This window comes from Grampus griseus (genome assembly GCF_964374135.1).
Source record: "Grampus griseus genome assembly, chromosome: 3".
NCBI classification, from domain to species: Eukaryota; Metazoa; Chordata; class Mammalia; order Artiodactyla; family Delphinidae; genus Grampus; species Grampus griseus.
The window spans coordinates 133651237-133665982 of NC_139019.1; the positions used below are offsets into that span (position 1 = coordinate 133651237).

The 14746-nt window shown below is 42.8% G+C and overlaps 1 protein-coding gene across 3 annotated transcripts in view; it reads right to left on the reverse strand.

Annotated features, from left to right (window-relative positions):
* Window positions 1-14746, reverse strand: part of EBF1 (EBF transcription factor 1) — a 394778-nt gene that overhangs the window by 136728 nt on the left and 243304 nt on the right. For all 3 annotated transcript variants that reach the window (XM_082651441.1, XM_082651440.1, XM_082651439.1), the window contains exon 7: window positions 6461-6542. In XM_082651441.1, coding sequence (XP_082507567.1) covers window positions 6461-6542 — 82 coding nt within the window. The remainder of the gene's footprint in view (window positions 1-6460; window positions 6543-14746) is intronic.

Sequence of the window (14746 nt, forward strand, 5' to 3'; positions counted from 1 at the left end):
GCTCGGGCCCCTAGCTTTCTGTTGGTAAAGAATTTAATTGCAAGATGTGCTGTTTGTCAAAATAATATAAGACAGGGGGTGCGGACAGTGGGAGAGAAATAAAAGGGATAAGAATATTTCCTTCTTTATTTAAGCGCCTTTAAAAGCAGAACGAAACTGCAGGGTTTGGGCATATATTTTAAGAATCCTCTAATCATACACTGTGGGCTTCTGAATAAGTAATGAGGATTCTCCAAAATTTATAGAATTCACCCAAAAACGGGGGGCAGAGAGTTGCCTTTTAATGTCATTTACCATGTCATCATTTTTGAAAGACCAGACACTTTTGGTGGGAATTTGAGAAGAAAAACCTGGTCGTTTCTCCTATTTCCTACCCCTCACTCCAAATGATTAGTAAGTGAAAGAAGATTGTTCATCTCCTCAGATAAATGTGAGATAAACATGAATTGGGGCCTTGCTGTTCTCTCTGCTCAAAAAATCCTTTTGGCTCTTCTCAGGATGAGTTATTCTTTTTTGTGTTTTTTTTTTGCGGTACGCGGGCCTCTCACTGTTGTGGCCTCTCCCGTTGCGGAGCACAGGCTCCGGACGCGCAGGCTCAGCGGCCATGGCTCACGGGTGCAGCCGCTCCGTGGCATGTGGGATCTTCCCGGACCGGGGCACGAACCCGCGTCCCCTGCATCGGCAGGCAGACTCTCAACCACTGCGCCACCAGGGAAGCCCTAGGATGAGTTATTCTTATCCATTATCTTGGAGCTTGAAAGTCCCCTCCTCAGAAGTTTTCCCTGGTCACCTGCTTTAAAGTAGGTTCCCATCCCTGATCCCACACTGGTATTCTCTCTCATAATATCCTGTTTCACTTCCTTTATAGCAATAATTAAAAATTTTAATGATGTGTAATTATTTGTACACAGCATAGCAGCTGATGGTAATCGTTCCTTATATATCCATTTTCTCTTCTTCTTGGGTGGTACAACTAGACACTCTCAGGTCCCTCTGTGGTTACACATGGCTGTGTGACAGACTTCTAGCCACTGGAATGTGGGCAGACTTGACAAGGATCACTTCGAAGACCAGGGTTTAAGAAGTCCACGTGCCCCCTGCATGCACTCTTTACCCTTCAACTGGATGGATGGAGACAACGAGGTTCTAGGGAATGGTGGAGACACAGGTCCCCAAACTACTTCATGTATAAGATCTGCTAACCAACCAGGAACACCTGCCTTGTACCATTACACTAGCAAGAAATAACCTTCTCTTGTACACAAGCCATTATATATTCTTTGGTCCATTTCTTACAGCAGCTAGTATTAACCTAACTAATAGACCCTGACTAGAATGTAAGTTTCATTAGGGCAAACACTCAGTCTTTTTTGTTCATCACGGTACACTCACCACCTCCCATGTCAATAAATACTACTGAGTGCAGGCATGCATGCAGGAACAAAGATATATTACATTTATGTTCACATGTAGTTACAGAGCTAACATTTATACACAGATAGAGATTTACATCCTATGGAAAACTTTGTTAAAGAGATAAGATGAACCTGGAGATTTACTTCCCAGTCTCCAGGTATTATGGTATCTACTGTGATGACAGCTTGTACCCAATTCTTGTTCCTCCCCTCAACACCCCACTCCGCCAGCCCCAACAAGGAAAGCTATTGATAAGGATTTAAATCTTAACCTAGAATTGTCTAGCTCCTGTCAGTTAAAAACGAGACCTGTGACATGGCTTTAACACAGTCCTTTGACATTAGTGTGTTTTTAGTGTCAAGATGAAGAAATGGGCTCATTTAGTCACAGTGAAATTCTCCCTGTCATGAGCTGTCTTCATTCACAGCTTTCCCTCCTACTCTCTTCCTCCCCATGTCCCCACACCCGCCAGAACTGAATGAAGCCTGTATCCACTGTTGTATTTAAGCAAGTTTGTTACCCTAACCACAGCCTGGGGATTTCAAAAGAAAACATCCATTATAAAAAGAAAAAAAAAAGAAAAAAGATTGTACCAGATTCTCTACAAGGTTTATTCCATACTGCCTTAAAATATGAACACAGCCGAGCTCTACAGCAAGTGATTAATTTCTTGAAAACGCTAAGGTCACACTAATTGACATGACCTGTGTAATTAAGCAGTCTCTGTTTACACACCAGAAGCTCAGCCGCTGTGAGTCTGAGTTTGCTTGACAGAATGTCTTTACATGTCAAGAGATCAACAACCTTTCTTATGTCCTCCTCAGTCACCTACACAGGCCCCTGATTGCTGTTCAGAGGAGACACGCTCTGGCACGGCTGCATGAAGATCAGGCTGGCCTGGTAAGCATACAAAACGGGGTGAGAGAAAAAGCGGCTCCCACGACAGGTGGGGGGAGCCCACTGAATTGGCAGAAGAGTGCCTTCTCACTCAGATGTCTCCAGGCCTCCGGTTTTCAGTATGATGGGGAAAAGTCACACTGAGATGTAAAGAGTAGAAGGGAGCTTTCTCGTGCCCAAACGACACTCTCTCACTCCCCCCACCCCCTGCCCAGAGGCAACAGTGACATCAAAATATTTGAAACCAGGGCTTCCCTGGTGGCGCAGTGGTTGAGAGTCCGCCTGCCGATGCAGGGGACGCGGGTTCGTGCCCCGGTCCGGGAAGATCCCACATGCCGCGGAGCAGCTGGGCCCGTGAGCCATGGCCGCTGGGCCTGCGCGTCCAGAGCCTGTGCTCTGCAACGGGAGAGGCCACAACAGTGAGAGGCCCGCGTACCGCAAAAAAAAAAAAAAATATATATATATATATATATATATATATTTGAAACCAGCTTCCTAATTAGCGTACTATGAGAAAAATGATGGAAATCAATGCCTATTCATAGGAAAAGTTCCACCAGTGTTTCTAGGACACACCTCTGTCAGCCAGGGAAGCTGCAGGGAAGACTAATCCTCCCGCGCTTGATTTAGTCCTAACAGTTGGGAACTTCAGTGTGATTTCTGAACAGAGCTCTCTGAGCTGCCAGGGGCCACTGAACTCAGGCTTCACTTGGTGAGGGGGTCTTTCTTGCCCTGGAGAACTGGCTAAAACCTCCATCGATTAGGTGACGCGCAGGCAGTTTTCTGAGCGACAGCTTCTTTCTCTAAAGTTCATACGAATGAACACTGACCAACACTGTGGCTCTGATCAGAAACAGTGCTCAAGTTCTTCCCCTTCCACACAACTCCACGCACTGCTTGGTGAGCTTTGCTGGCATCCCGGTGTCCTTCATGCAGACGGTATCCTTAGGTTCTATTCAGGGCAAATACCCCTTTTGAAAATGCTCCTCAGCTTTCCCGGGATTCTAACACATATTCATGGGTAGCCACTGGGGCTCTCAGGTGTTGAGAAACCTCTTTACTGCCTCACTAAGTATCTGCCTACAGGCTCTGGACAAGTTATTTACTGTCCCATGACACTAGAGAACATCTGAGTCGGACTGACTGGGTTGAATCACTGCCTCACTACTTAGTAGATGGGTGACTTTGGGCAAATTGCTTAACTTCTCTAGACTTCAGTTTCCTCATCTGTAAAATGGGAATAATCCCTATTTGCACATTCCTAAACCCTATATATTGTGAAGATAAATATGATAACTCATGTAAAATACTTAGCACAGTACCTCTCACATAGTGAGTACCCAATAAATGTTAGTTTCATCATCATCATTACGGACAATGTCCATAGTCATACATCAAGGTACACACATGGACACATATAGTTATACATATGTCTACGGAACACCCTGAATGCAGACACAAATGTAAACAGTCATCTCCCCAGCACTTAAGGCAGTTAGGAATGAACCCAGGCAGGGAACACAGGAAGAGACGCCAGCTTGGGGTGGAGGCTCACACACACAGAAAACGAGGCTGACAATGGAGTTTAGGGCTCATTGAGTTTAAGTTGCTGGATATTTCCAGGGAGGGTCGGAGGTCATCAGGTATAGGACTAAACCAATGATTCCCAAGTAGGGGCAATTCTGCACTCCCACCTCCACAAGGGGACATTTGTCGATGTCTGGAGACATTGTGGTCTGTCATGACTGCGGTGGGGGGATGGTCTCTCTACTGGTATCTAGTGGGTAGAGGCCAGTGACATCTACTAAACATCCTATGATAAACAAGACGAATCCACCCCCACCTCCAAACAAAGGATTATTCAGTCTAAAATGTCATTTGTGCCCAGGCTGAGAAACCCGATACTGAACTAATGACCCAGCTTTATTTACAGCAAATATTCTCTCCAAAAGCTTACATTTATATTTGATCATGTGCAAATTAGTTATGCTTACAAAATACTATCTTTTGTGAAATCAGCAGAATCATCATTTTTACTCCATTTTACAGTTGAGGAAATTGAGGTTTTGCAGAAATCTAACTCACGCCTCCTTGACTCAATAGCCCTTATGCTAAACAAGAATAACTATTTTGTCTGTAAAAATAAAACTTTCTAGATACTCTCAAAAATAATAGGCTGAGTTGGTTCTCATCTCATCCAAGAGCTACATTCCTATAATTCGAAGCTTTCAGACATTTCACTGGCAGGTCCTGTGAGGAAAAACAAGGCCCCAGAAATCTTACACACACACTCTTTTAGATTCCTGGTGTCACCAAAGTCCATCTCTAACTTTTCTGCCCTGAGAAGCACAGCAAATTTGATCCCAGTATTCATAAGGCATCACACATGTCTACTAGACACGTTTATTACACATCAATTGGTTCGTGCTTGGATATGCCTTGTTCTTAATCCAAGTTTGGTCAAAGGAGATCTATGGCCCATTTCAAGGCCAAGGTAAGTGACAACACAGTTTATACTGAAACCCAACCTCATGTTCCAAGACACTCAGCAACACATACTTAATAGCATCACATGTTTCACCAGCAAAGCTGACTCCAACTCAACACAAAATGTCCTGGGTGGGAATGAAAGCACCCAAGTCTACCCGCTTTGGTCAGAAGCTCCCCAGGAGAAACATTTTCCAGGACACTAGGAATCTAGGGATTCTCCCCATTTATCTGTCAGGACAAAAGGTGGCAAGGCCAAATGATTTCCAGAACTGCTTCAGAATCTCAGAAGAGAATGTCTTCTTTCTACTGAATTTGTTCTTTCATGAGACTACTGAGTCTCACCTATTAAAAATAATCATCTTGTGGGAGGGAGGGAGATGCAAGAGGGAAGAGATATGGGGATATACATATATGTATAACTGATTCACTTTGTTATAAAGCAGAAGCTAACACACCATTGTAAAGCAATTATACTCCAATAAAGATGTTAAAAATAATAATAATAAAAATAAAAATAATCATCTTGGAGACTAAGAGATCTTGACATCCAAAAATCAGTGCCCAGAATCATCCCTTCCCTTTCTCCCATCAGAGAATATGCAGCTAAAATTTGTCAAGATCCTCTCAGACATCATATATTTCAATCTACCCTTAAAGCGGACTAACTATACCTAAGAACATACCTTAAACACCATGCTATTTTTCACTGACAGACCCCATGGGCATCCATAGATGAATCATTACTCTGGCGGAGAAACTAACATTGACCATGCAAGTGAGTTAGTCATAAAATTTGACGGAGAGCAACACAAGGGTCTAGAACCTCACTACTCAAAGTGTGGTCCATGGCTTTGCCATCACTTGGGAGCTTGTTAGAAAGGTAGAATTTCAGGCACATCTCACACCTCAATTAGCATTTTAACAAGACCCCCGGAGGATTCTCAGCACTTTAGGGCTTGAGAAGCATGTATCTAGAACTCAGCAACCCTTCCTAAAACCCAACCACCATGTCTGTGTCTTGGAAGTCAACACATGTATTTTCACATCTTTTTTCCTTTAGTAAATGTATAATTATATGAGGATAACATACCACTCATGCTTTAAATGGTGGCAGATATGACTGATGCTTGAAAACATTTACGTGTTGCTGTACAAGGACATTTCTGAAACAGACTGAGTGTCACCCATACCGCCCTAGATATGCCCTGCTTCTTCAGGGGTCCACTTTTAATAGATAATTACTGACAACAATTTCCAAGACTGGAAAAGGAAAACAGAGAGAAAGGAGGGAGGAAGGTGACATCATTCCAAAACAGCACAAAGGTCCTATTTACCAGTTTTCTACCTGTAGAACTTTCGGCAAAGGATGCATCACTTTGTATGTACTTCACTTAACCTGCAGTGGTTTAAGCTTATGAGTCCGTTTGGGAAGCCAGACTAGGCTCAAAGGGTACCATTGCTTCAACCAGTGAACGCAGGTGGCTCAGTCCTAATTCTTCTCTAATCTAAACAACAACTTCTAGAGTACCCAAAGTCTCACCTGCTCTTCACCTCTGGGAAAACCATGATACTCTGTTTCTTCTCCACCTAAGACTTTTTTACCCTCTCCCAATACTCATGTCATTATTGAGGTATAAGAAAGACAAGACAGACCCACCTGGAATCTCCGCATGTCACGTGGGTTTCCCGCATTCTTTAGGCAATTTTGGTTACACTTGAGGAAAAATTTCAAGAAGAACCTGTGAAGAAACAGATTATCACGGTTAGCATTTCAGTCCTGACACAGAAGGGAAAAAAGTAGTAAGTCACTTCTGGGTCATGCATTCTATTCTCTGCACGTTTCCTGAAATATTCAGAATGATGTTAGAGCCAGTATTTTCTTTAAAGCTTTAGCCTTTGTTTTGCATCCAAGCTGGACCTTCTTTATGAAGAGAATGCTCTCCGTGCTGCCAACAGATGTCACAAAAGAATTAAGCCCCCAAGGAAGTATTTTCACTCATAAAGAGGGTAAGTCTTCCCGATAATTTAAGGCAGGGTCCAACTGGAGATAACTGCCTGAGAATTACTCAGAGTCCCCAACAACAACATGTAATTTAAGCCCCGTAAATTCACAGATGATGAACCGACAAGATACATGCTAGATGAACGTAAGGAGATGGTAAACACTTTTTATCTTAGCATCTCCAAATAAAATATTCTAATTAGGAGTACTTATGAGAAGTAGGTAAGATTCACATACTGACTGAAGCCCTTTGGCTTCCTGAACGTTTTCCTTACATGCATGCTATAGACAAAAGCTATTTGTGATGGAAGAAGGAACGTCCTGCCTCACTGCCACCTTGATCTCTGAATTGATTCTAGAGTGAGATCCATGGGTTTTACTGGCTAGGGTGACCAAAGGTCCCAATTTGCCAGGAATAATTCTAGTTTACACCAGCTGTATTAGTGTAAGTATGAACAGTATCCACTTTAACTTTCAAAAGTGTCCTGGTCTGGGTGATAAATTAGATGAGTTATTTCTATATTTCTTAGCTGGCAGTTGTTAAAGTTCATCACGGAAAGGCAGCAAGGATCAAAAGTGTCCAGTTAGGGCATTCTTGTTGGCCACCTACAATTAAACTTCTCCACCTGCCTATGTTTGGGGAAAGAAGCATTTTAAAAGCTGCCGAAAGTTCTTCATTCCTTTTTACTTTTAGTGCTGTGAATTTCAGGCCCAAATAGTTTCCCAAAATATTACACTGCATTAAAATGTTGATTAGTTCAATTCCCATAGGAATTTTCTTGTCTTCCTCTTTTCTCCACTTCAAGTCTACACTGGAGTAAAATCCCTACTTCAATACACATAATTTGTGAAGAACTATCACTCCAGGATGCCTCAGTCCGGACTTAGCTCTGAGTACAAAGCCTATCGACCAAATAACACCTCTGTAATGACAGCATAGCACAAAGATGCACCAAATTCAGCCAATTTCTGAAAACCAAACTGAGAGATAGCCCAGCAGAATCTCTCTCCTCCCTGGTCTCTTAGAATCTGCCAAGAGGGAAGTATGGCGTGGGAATAACTCTTTGAAGAGAGACAATGACTTTGCTAACCCAAAAATAACATTTTAAAATGTAAACATCTTCCTGAAATGGCTCTTTCAACATCATGCAACATTCAACTGCCCATCAGTAAAAGCTGGCTTCTGAACAATCCTTCATCCCTACTTCCAGGTTCTCTTCACAGAGGCCAAAGTTTATCAACATTTTGAACAAGACAAATGACTCATGGAACACTGCTGAAACCCAACTGTGTCAAATGAAATCCAGCTCAAAGAGCAACAGTGTCATTCCCTAGCCCAACTGGCCATGCTGACTCCTGACTTCAGTCGTAGTCTGGGGGAAAGGAAAGGAGTTTGAGAGAGTGGTCACAATCCTAAGTGCCTCTGCACTGTCCCTTTCCTCTGAACTCTCAGAGGCAAATGCTGGGTAGTCCTAGTGATCACACGCCGCTGTCAGACTCTGTTTAATGTGGTGGAGGTCGGGACGGTGAGTCTGCCATCTTGCTGGGGTTCAAGCCTACATCCAAAGACACCTGAGATGTGAAAACTGGCTGCTTCTTCCAAACATAGCTGGTTGGAAGGGAATATTTAAAAGCCACCCAAACCCCAGGACAGGGCTGATTATCACTAAGTTGACAGTAAGAGTCAGCTTGGTATGATAGAAAAGCCACAACCCTTAGAAATACCCAGAATGGGATTCCTATCCAAACTCTGACAGGTACTGCTGTGTGACTTTGATAAATAGCTGAACTTCTCTGCATCACACTTTCCTTATCTATAAATTGGGTATAATACCAGTCCCTACCATATAAGGCAAATGTGAAAATTAACTGCAATGATGCATAGTGTCTGGAACACAGTAAGCATGGTGATGGTGGCAGTAAAAATAATCATGTCTTTCATGTATTAGGTGCTTACTTTGTGCTCAGAACACTAAGAACTTCAAATTCATTTTCCCAACTCAAGCCTCCTAAATAAACTCTAGTATTAATCCCATTTTATTGATGAGGAAACTGAGGTTCGGAGAAGTTAAGTTGCCCAAAGGTTATTAAATGTGAATTGACTCTAATGTGCACAGAGCCTGTGCTGTTAACCATTATGCTATAGTAGTTTTAATAATAATAGAAGTACTGCAGTATTGATATTAATACTAATTGTACCATTGACAGCAACTGTACTATAATGGCAATTGCACAAATAAGTGTAATCATAAGAATAATTATTAGTACGATTATTTCCACTCCGTCAACATGAATATTGTGGAGGGAGACGTCGCTGCCTTTCTCCATCCAGTGGGCACCCGGCTCCCATTCCCAGTTCCCCAGGGTTGATAATATTTGCTGCCTGTGTGTGTTTAAGCCATTTGAGCCCAGACTCGACAGCCAGATTCAGGTTGTGTTAGAAGGAGCTGTCAGCACACCCTCTGACATCTTCAAGTCAGACAACTGCTAGCCACCGTGAGGGGGTCCATCTGGTGCCAAAATGGATTTTGAAAGACCGGCAAACAGGACACTAGCTCTGCCAGAGAGAAACAGAATCAAGGGAGCAGGGGATCTTCTGTCTCAGCAATGAGCCGGGGCAAGGCACCTGTCACCAGCCCATCGTTAGCACAAAAGCTATGCCGGGCACACACCAGATCCCCATTACCCTAAGCAGCCCTGTCACTTGGCACGCTGGCAGAATCTCCTGCCCGCCCTCTCAACAGCAGATCACTAGCTGAAACTGAAGGCTTGACCATCTGTTGTGGGGAAGAGACGGCATCAACTGGTGCCTGGGGCCTCGCACAAGCCCTTATGTGGAAAAGACACTCTCTGAAGGGCCAGTTCTTTTGGAGAAAGGCAGCCCTACCCCAGGGGGAGCATCAGGAACTCTTTCAAAGTTTTCCCCCAAGTAGATGCCAAATGTCTGACCCTTTCGGATCACACTTCCTTAAAGGAACTGAGAGGAGTTAGAAGCAGGAGTTAAAAATATCCCCACCGAGACAAGAAGTTGGACATGGTACACAAACTTGGGGGATGATTTATCAGGCTGTTTTTAAGGCATTTGTAAACCTGGGGGACACGTGCACTTCTGCTGGCCTATGGAGAAGATCTCAGATTCCGAGGGGGTACTTTGAACAAAGCGGAGGTTAGTGTAACTCAAACCCTCACTTTTGTCTAACAAATTACCACATTTTGAGTGTCGGGTGTGTTTGATAACGTTGTTGGAGGAAAGAGTGTGCAGCCTTACCCCAACCGTGGGAAACTGACCTAAGGCAGGACAAAGCCCCTATTGACCCTTTAGCGTTCCAAAGAGTTCCATAAACTACAGGAAACAGCCCAACCAGGACCAAACTCCAGGGTTTTTTTTTTTTTTTGGTAGGGGGGAGGAGTGGCGAGAAACCTGACACCTTTCCGTTAACTTTCCATACGAATAATATCTTGTGTTCATACAGTGTTATATTATCCAAAGCACTTATATACCCAGAATCTCACTAAATACTCACAAAAGTCCTACAAATTAGGCAGGCCAGGAATGATCAACCCATTTGAATGGTAAAAAAAAACTAAGACTCAACAAAATTAATATATTTATCTACAGTCTAAACTAATACCCTATATTAGCCCAAAGGACTCATCATGGTATGAATTTTCTCCGTGATTTACAGGACTTTATAAGTGACCAAAACCAACACTGAGTCTACCTTCCTCGTCGTGCATGTGGGAAAATTGAGAGATCAGAAGACACGACAATACTCACACAGTTATAATCATTCTGAGAGATAAAACTATAATCCACATGTCCTGACTTCTAGTTGCATGATTTTTCCAATACAGCGTTAGCTTTTCAAAAGCCAACCCAATAAAAGCTCAACACCGGAGCTACTGCACTACTTAGTCTACCACCTCAATTAGGAAAGCGACAGTCATAAAACCAAAAGTGACATCCTATTGAAAGTTGTGTTTAGGTTCACCAATGAGGCTAATGTAGGACATTACCCATCGTTGAACATTAACTGAACCGACCACACACATCTGTAGAACATAACTGTTTATTCAGTGATTTCCTTGTGTCACATTTTACCAACCAATAGATATTCAGTATTAGGAGCACCTTTCATGTGACAAGCACAGTGCTGGATACCAAAGGTACCACTAGGCCCCCCCAAAAGGAAAGTTGATGAAATTAGCCAAGAGGATATGACCCATCCATATGAGGACGTAAAATAACAAAAAATTATCTCTGTATACCCAGCACATGGCACAAGACTCAGAACCAATGGGTTTTCAGTAAATATTTGTACAACTAAACAGAATCCAGGACCTCCTAAGGGTAGAAATGGGAACATTCTAAAATGAAGACAGCAGTAGAGTATATTGGACAGGAGCCGGGGTTAAAGATAAGACAAGCCTGGGTAAATTTCTACAATTCCCTGAACCTCAGTGGCCTCAATAAAACATGGGAATAACAGTACCTCCCTCCTAGCAACATGGTGTGGCTTTCATCATAATTCTAGCTTTACTCTTTAATTAACTGTGTGACTTTAGAAAAGTTACTTAACCTCTCTGTGCCTCAATTTTCTCATCTGTAGAATGGGGACAATAAAAGAAACTACTTCAGAGGGTTATTGAGAATTAAATGAGTAATATATGTGGAGTGTTTAAATAGTACCTGGCATAGAAGAAGAGATAATTATTTTCATTATCATTTGTCCCTGGCCACTGCTCACTGCCTAACACTCGGAGATATTGAGATTTTTTCAGGTACAGAAAGTATTCTTCTCTCTTTGAATGCTAAGGTTAAGAAAAGAAGCCAAGATCTATGTAACTGACGAGAACTATAGGTTTCATTGAGTGACCTACAAAAAGAAATAAAAAAGAAACCAAAGAGAGATAATAATGACTACAGCAGCTCTACCCAAAGGCCAAGACACAAAGGAGAGAGGCAGTAGCTTAAATCACAGAGGAACTCCAGCTAGTCACAACTGAAGGGCATACACAGTAAAACCGTCCATTAGGCAACAGCTTATACATCATTAATGATTATGCAAAGTGTTGCAATAGATCTGGGTTGAGCAGGTTGAGTTTTCACCTCCCCCACCCAAATTCTGAAAAATCATGTCTTTCAGCCGCTCTCATAATGTCCAGGCTGGAAAGGAAAAGCATCAAGGCACACCTAAACTAAGACATAAAAGCCCCATTTGCAGCCTTAAGCCTCCCTGAAAGTTCCTCTGACTTATGCCCACAGATGGTTATGTGGCAGACGATCCTTCTCAAAGATATTCAAGACACGGAGACTCACTCTGGCCCAGTGAAGGAAACAGCTGTGTGGAAACAACTGTGGGGTCCCTTCTGTGTGAAATTCAAGCTGTTCCCACACACACTCGCTGGAGGGTAGAGAGAGAAATGCCTCATGATTCAAAGGGCCTCTTTGGAGGAGTCCCTGTCATAGACTGAGCCATTCTCTTTGCTTTGACGGCGAAGCGCAGAACTGCCCGCTCCAGGACCAGATCTACTGCCCAGATGTAACCAAGGAAGACTTTCCAGGAGTACAAGGATTCTCTCAAATTAAAAATATTTAACCAGAAAGCACCTATCCCTATCCAGACCTCCCGAGATGCCAGAGACTGTTTCAGAAATGCCATCACTACTCCATGGGAGCCCGCCATGAAGACGTAAACACGAGTCCATGGCCACTGCCATGAAAAATAGATCTCCCTTCAAAACAGGGGACGAAAACAGCTAGAAAGAGAAAACTTTATTTTCAGTGTCAACACTTTTGGGTTCCTAGTCCACAGGAAAAGTTGTAGAGTACAGTTCATGCATGTGAAAATATGATACCCCTAAGTCTGCCAAAATCCTAGGGATGCCACCAGGGCAGGCTGAGGAGGCTGAACCTCTGTGAGGGCAAAGGTTTCTCACTGCCTGGCTGACCTCCTCTCCTTTCCTGATATTCAAGTACGCTGCTGAGAGAGGACCTGCCTTGACTCAAACCCCCCCAGTTCTGTCTGAGAGATGAGGAAGGCAGGAAGGGGAGAACGAGGATCACAGAGAGGCTTCTACGCAGATGAGGCGCATTCTCTCCTCCCTTCCCGCACTGGGAGGTGGAATGATACCAAGCTGTGGCTCTATCTTGGGGATCCCAGAGGGAGAGCATGTGCTGCCCCTATTCTTGGCCACTGACTTCAAGGAGTTTACCTTTTCCCCTGGCCAAGGTCTCTCGGATCTTAGACATTTCTGGAAAGTGTTCTCAGCCTGAAGGGACGAACATGATCAACTTGAAAAGCATCCGTGACCTCAGAGCTCAAGCTGGGCCATAATGGAAGGACATAATTAGTGGCAAGGATTTACCAAAAAGAAAGAAAAAGGTGTTTGGGATAGCATAGCAGCAGAATAAAGAATTTAAAAATAGTTTTCAGTAAAAGGACCCACAACAAACAGGTCTCCCGGCGCTCAAAGTCAAATCTGAAAGGTGGGGAAAAAGCACCAGGAAAGTGAGAGGGGAGGACAGAATAACCAGTGGCCAATGGGGAAAGAATAAATCACCATTCTTTAGAAATGACATGGAGAAGGGAAGCCAGAGCAAGGGTGCTGTAGCTTACACCAACTGCTACAAGGTTAGACTGGATATTAAATGAGAAAGCATCACACATCCAAAGAACTGTAGAACTTGGTGTGGCAGAGCAGGCATTCATCTTCAGGGATATTCTTTTATGAAGATTACTCAAATGCCAAGTGTTTCTTGCTTAAAATGTGTTAAGGTACAAACCCTGGCTCTGGGCAGACATTTTGAGTCACCCTAGTAGTTTGATTTGCAGCAGGAATGAGGCAAATAACAAAACCAAGTATTGTCCATCGACGGAGGAATGCATAAAGAAGATATGGTACATATATACAATGGAATATTACTCAGCCATAAAAAAGAACGAAATAATGTCATTTGCAGTGACATGGATGGACCTAAACATTGTCATACTGAGTCAAGTAAGTCAGACAGAGAAAGACAAATATCATATAATATCGCTTATATGTGGAATCTAAAACAATGATACAAATGAACTATTTACAAAACAGAAATAGAGTCACAGATGTAGAAAACAAACTTATGGTTACCAAGGGAGGAAGTGGGGAGGGAGAAATTGGGAGATTGGGATTGACATATACACACTACTATATATAAAATAGATAACTAATAAGGACCTACTGCATAGCACAGGGAACTCTACTCAATATTCTGTAAATGACCTATATGGGAAAAGAATCAAAAAAAGAGTGGATATATGTATATGTATAACTGATTCATTTTACAGCAGAAAACTAACACAACTTTGTAAACAGTTAGTTGTAACACAACTAACTGTGTTAGTTTCTGTACAGCAGAAACTAACACAACTTTGTAAACCAACTATACTAATAAAAATTAATTAAAAACAAAACAAAACAAAAAACAAACCCAAGTATTTGTCCTTCTTCGGGCTGGGCATAGACTGAGAATGTATTTGTCTTAAACTGTTTCCATTACAAGGATCATGATCTGCAATGAATCACATGGCACAGAGTTCCTGCAGACCCAGGGATAGGATCTGAGACAAGCATTTCTGGGTCACTGGTGCAAATCCTTCCCCAGGCTGGAAAAGATGCAAACGCAGTGGCAACTTTGTTTCAATAACAATGGCCCATCCCACAAAGCCCGGCCTAAAAGGTGAAGTAGGAGGAGCCTCAACACCTCAACTTAGCAGGTACTACAGCAGACACATGAGTGTACCCTGTACAAGACACTGCTCTGAGTGCTTTACGTGTATTAATCCATTTACTCTTCACAACAACCCTATGAAGTACTATCTCAATTCTCATTTTATAGATAACACTACTGAGGGGTCATGAGATTTGTCCAGGGTTTCCTATCAAGTAAGTGGTAGAGCT